We start from the raw sequence: 5,890 nt of genomic DNA on the forward strand, positions 1-5,890 counted from the left end.
CTGAAATTCAAGAAAATTTCTGAAGTGCAGAGGTGCCGCATGGCAATATTTCACTTTTACTTTCACTTCTTAATCCTCGCACTAATCCTTGCTATTGTAGCAGCTGAAGATGAGTGTGAACCATCCAGTTGCGGCCCCACCCCTCCGGTGATTCGCTTCCCTTTCCGGCTAAAGGGCCGGCAGCCGGACCACTGCGGCTACCCCGCCGGATTCCAAGTCTCATGCAACAACCACAACGAAACCGAGCTCGATCTCCAGTATCCGGCGAGGGCATCTACCAACAACATCGTAATCCCAATATCAGTCAAATCTGTGGTTCTGGAGATCGACTACAAATCCCAGACGATGAGAGTTAGTATAGTCAACGCTTCTTGTTTTCCCAGAGAGGTTCCCGCTGTGAATTCTTCATCTGGGGCATATCCTTTTGAATCGAATGGTCAATATAGTAACCCTTATCCTCACTACATTTTTTTTAATTGCTCTTCTGGGAGTGAAGATTCGGGGAGTGGGTACTCCATTCCCTGCCTTAGTGACCCTGGTTATAGAGTTTATGCTTTCGATTCTAGTACTGAAGCCACCAGATGGCCATTGTCTTGTGTTAAAATGTATAACATTTCTGATGTTCCGTATAGTATACTGAGCCCCCCTGATTACGTTGCTAATCCCGGAGAATCTCTCAAATGGTCAACTCCATTTTGCAAGAATTGTGAAGATCTGGGCAAGTATTGCAGGTTGGGGAAAAATAGCAAAAATGTGACTGAATGTTATGATCCCACACCAGATAAGGATATTGCAGGTAATAATTTCACTGTTTATCACTCTCTGCACCTAAAATTATGTTGGGCGGAGGCCAGTTAGGGTCAAGTCCAACACTATGTGGTAGGAATATTGTTGGGTAAGGCGGGTAAGGAGTCAAGTTCAGCACCCTCACCCTGATAAATGTGTGGCAGTATAAGGAAATAAAGTTGCGCATTCGTATAACTTTTGATACACTGGTAAGCGCGTATCCTAACAAGTGGTATTAGAATCAGGTCGCAGTAAAGACTCTGCAGTTATGACTTGCTTGGTGCTCAGAGGGGAGGCCGGTAAAACTGTAAAAGGCCAAATTCAGCACCGCTCTCGAAAATAAAGATAAAGTTGCGCATTTGCTACTAGTTATAGTTTTTGGCGTAGTAATAAGCACTTCATTCTAACAAATTAGGATTTTGGTTATGTATCCTTCATAATTTATTATCTATTTAGTAGAAACAGAAAAAATAAAATAAAAAAAATCTGCAACCTTACATGTTTATTAAACAAGGGTTAGTTCATTTGTGCAGGTTCAATGAAAAAAGGTATGATTGCAGGCATAACTATTGGTGTGCTCCTCATTTCTGGGGTAGTTGGATATACTCTATACCGCATTATCTCCTTAAAGAAAAGGAAGCATAAGGACCAAGAAATGGTGGAGAAGTTTTTGGAGGATTACAATGCTCTTAGGCCTACAAGATATTCCTATGCAGACATCAAAAGGATCACAGACAAATTCAAGAAGAAGCTAGGAAAAGGAGGCTATGGTATGGTGTACAAAGGGAGAATCTCGAGTTACATTCCGGTTGCTGTTAAGGTCCTCGACAACACCAAGGGAAACGGGGAAGACTTCATCAATGAAGTCGGAACCATAGGCAGAATCCACCACATCAACGTGGTCCGACTACTAGGATACTGCGCTGATGGGGCGAACCGCGCCCTGGTGTACGAGTTCCTGCCGAACGGCTCTCTCCAGGATGTGATTTCGTCGAGAAAAGGGCAGTCCCTTGGTTGGGATAAGCTAGAACAGATTGCCCTCGGGATAGCCAGAGGAATAGACTATCTTCACCAAGGGTGCAACCAGAGAATCCTCCATTTCGACATTAAGCCTCACAACATATTGCTGGACGAAGAATTGAACCCGAAGGTTGCAGATTTCGGGTTGGCAAAGCTCTGCTCCAAGGAAAAAAGCGTGGTCTCGATGACAGCAGCCCGAGGGACAATAGGCTACATCTCGCCCGAAGTGTTCTCGAGGAACTTTGGGAATGTGTCGTATAAGGCAGACGTGTATAGCTTCGGGATGTTGTTGCTTAATCTAGTTGGGGGAAGGAATCCTATTAGTGTCCCAACTGATGAGCAAGAAAGCAGCCAACTTTATTTCCCACAATGGGCATATGATCAACTGGAGAAAGGAAAAGAGATATCAATCCATATAGAGAATGAAATTGACAGAAAAATAGTTAAGAAAGTGACAGTTGTAGGGCTATGGTGTGTTCAATGGAATCCAGCGGATAGGCCTTCCATGAAAGTTGTTATTCAAATGCTTGAAGGAGAAAATGTTCCAGCAATGCCGCCAAATCCATTTGACTCCCCAGAACCTATAGCCAAGGCCATTGTAGAAGGAAGCCTATTTGACAGTGAAATTGAAACTTCTTATTGATTCTCAACCAAAATGTTGCATACTCGATTTGGGTAGGCAAATTATTTGGTACTGTGTGGATCATAACAAAAAGTACATTTTTAATATGCTAAATGTACATTATTCGTGTACTGAATGTATATTATACAATATAATGTACATCCCATGAATACAATGTACATTATTTTTATACTGAATAGACATTATTTGATAGTATGGTCCACATAATAATGATTGATTTGGGTACAATCGTTATACCCTGCACCACGGTGCACATACCACGAACATAAACGACGTCGTTTCGATGTTAGTGGACCCGAACGCGAATGACTTTAGGAAATTCATTATCTATAATACACATAATCATTATCTAGAATACACAGAATGTTTGCCCGGGATGCGGGCGCGAATGATTCCAGGTAATTCATTATCTATAATACACATAATCATTATCTAGAATATACAAAATGTTCGCCCAGAATACACAGAATATTGACACAAAATACACAGAATTCATCCTCCTAACATTCGAATGCACAAACACATCACAACCTGTGTTAAACATGAATACACAGAATATTGACACAAAATACACAGAATTCATCCTCCTAAACATTCGAATGCACAAACACATCACAACATGTGTTACTAACATGGATACACAGAACTGTTGCCTAGAATACACAGAATGATTGCTTGGAATACACAGAATATTAACATAAATACAGACACCGGTCGAATCAGAAATGTGATTTCCAAAAAAAAACGGACAATTAGTTTACAATGTTCAAAATGACGTCGTTTACGTACGTGGTGCACGGTATAATTTGCCATTTGGGTAGGGGTGGGCACATTTCGTGTCAAACCCGAATTTTCGTAGGTTTGACCCAGTAAAACACTTTTCAGTTCGGATTCGACCCAGATCGGGTCCAACCCGATTAAGACTTCAATTATATGTTGTTATTCTGTTCGGATCTCGGATCTAAAGACTTCAAATCATCTGGGTTTTGGCAGATCCATCATCGCAGTAAATAGACGGCCCAGATTCATAGCCATGTTTTTTATGGGCAAATTATATTGTGCATCCTTATTCAAAACGATGTCATTTTATATTTAGTATTAACTAGTGCATTATATTTAATAAGATTATTATACATTATGTTTATAATATTTATTTTATATGTTCATAAACACTAAACTAAATGCATATTGTATGTATTTTCAATTTTTCATTCACTTTATAATAGGTTCATAATAATGTTCCTTCTATATGTTAATAAAACAAATATTAATGCGCATAAACATTATACTATAGACGGATTATGTTTAACAACATTCATCATATTAAACATTCATGATACTATAGATAGATTAATGCATTTGTCAAAGACAAATCTTGTTCATATTGACATAAAACATTCATGTATATACTTCAAACTAAACAGGATACTTAATACAGAAACAAAATTATATTGAGCTCCAAGTATCAAATATATATAAAAAAAAAAAACACACAAATCTTAACAATTAACATAATGTTAACAGTTTTTTCTCATATAAAGAATTGAATTCTTCACTCAAAGCAAGCGTTTGATTAGAATGTGCTAGGGATGGTTTGAGAAATATGTGAATTGATTACAAATTAGGCATGAACACCAATTAGTAGAGTGTTGATGTGATGAATGAATCTACGACAAACAACTTGGCGATCTGTACAAGATTATTTGCTTTGCCAATTAAGAAGGTGCTCTAAAAAAGCTAGGGTTCTACAATTTAAGTTGGTTCATCACTTGGTAAAATCAGTCTCATCATCTTTGTTTGTGTAGTTTGTACCTTAATGGATTGGTTTTTTTTACCAATTTGGTGGCCCCCAAGACATAGGAGATGTTATCACTCCAAACTAGGTTATCGAATTACTTGTGTCAATTTAATTTTTGTACGTATGATATTACTGAATGAAACACTGCCTAAGCAATTAGAATAATTGACAAGAATAAGTAATTAAACTGAGAATTTAATTACAAATTAATTCAACAATAATTGATCATTGCTCTCATGAATTCATATTAATTCAACAATAATTTGCATTCCCTGTTCTTGTCAATTGTAATTCAACAATAATTTGCATTCGTTATGAGAACTTAGGCAATGGACAAGGACGCTCCTAGTCACAATCACAGTTGTGACTATGACCGTGACCCTCCCAAAGCAGTTTCATATTCCCGGGCTATTGCTGATACTCACGGTTGTGGGACGTTAGGGATCAAAAAAAAATTGGGATGGTCACGGTCACCCTCCCACTCGTGACCTCGACTAGGCGGTTCTGAAATCGCAACAGCTCCTAGTTGTCACGGTCGACCTCCCGGTCAGGAGGTAGACCATGACTATACATCCAGAATTTGTTGGATTAGTTTCTTTGGCGCGAATTGAAAAGTATAAATAAACCTAGGTATTTACTTTTAGATCACTTTTCATTTTTAGCTTTTGTCTCTAGGTTTTTCTAAGGAAAAAACCTCTCATCTTGTAATCAATCCAACTTTGATGAAGAATTGAAGTTCATTTCAGCTTGAAATTTATTTTAGTTTGGGATAAGGGTCAATAGATCCTCAAACTATACTGAATTGTGCAATTAGGCTCTTTAACTTCAAAAAGTTTCAATTAGACATTCAAACTTGTTATTTTGGAGCAAATAAACCCTCTAACCTATTTGTGACATGTAATTACTGGTTGACATCTCCGTTAATTGGGGATGGCGACCAACTTGGTCGCCTTCTCCACTGCTGGAGAAGGCAACCAAGTTGGTCGCCTTCTGCACGGCCGGCCGGACGCAACCGGCGACCGTGACGGTCACCGGTCCTTGATGGTTTGACTTGTTTGCCAGAATTTGGTCGGATGTTCGTCGGAGTTGGCGGAAATTCTAGTTGACCTGCAATTGCAGGTCACAGATATGTTAGAGGGTTTATTTGTTCCAAAATAATAAGTTTGAGGGTCTAATTGGAGCTTTTTGAAGTTGGAGAGCTTAATTCCACAATTCAATATAGTTTAAGGGTTTATTCCTTATACCTTTTAGTTTCAATTTTCAAATTGCACTTTTCATTATTCTTGATCAAGGTTGTCTTACTTCCTTTTTCTATATTTTCTTTAATTGAATTGTTATTGCAATATCTTCTATTCCAATTCATGCTTTCATTTTCATTTCGAGTATGAGTAGCTAAATTCCTTTAAGGATTTGGATTGAGCTCTTTTGTTATGGATGCTGTGTGATTTGAATTACAATGTTAGATAGTGTAATGACTCAATGACAGTCGTTATGACTTGTGAGCTTGGAGGTTTATATGAACTCTTGCATAATTTGCGTCTAATTATGCAAGAGTTATATGGATAAGGTGTTGTCACTATGAGAATAAAGCAACACCATAGTCATACCTCTCACTAGTCCAACTTTGTTTTGAGAAAAGGAAG

General features: G+C 38.3%; 1 protein-coding gene across 1 annotated transcript; it reads left to right on the plus strand.

Moving 5' to 3' along the window:
• LOC116012509 (rust resistance kinase Lr10-like) lies at positions 1 to 2,462 on the plus strand. The gene is made up of 2 exons (XM_031252064.1): positions 1 to 796; positions 1,320 to 2,462. Exons 1-2 carry the CDS (start codon positions 40 to 42, stop codon positions 2,447 to 2,449), a joined length of 1,887 nt encoding a protein of 628 aa, XP_031107924.1. The 5' UTR covers positions 1 to 39; the 3' UTR covers positions 2,450 to 2,462.
• Positions 2,463 to 5,890: the final 3,428 nt, after the last annotated feature.

The sequence above is a fragment of the Ipomoea triloba genome, chromosome 3 (assembly GCF_003576645.1).
Source record: "Ipomoea triloba cultivar NCNSP0323 chromosome 3, ASM357664v1".
NCBI classification, from domain to species: Eukaryota; Viridiplantae; Streptophyta; class Magnoliopsida; order Solanales; family Convolvulaceae; genus Ipomoea; species Ipomoea triloba.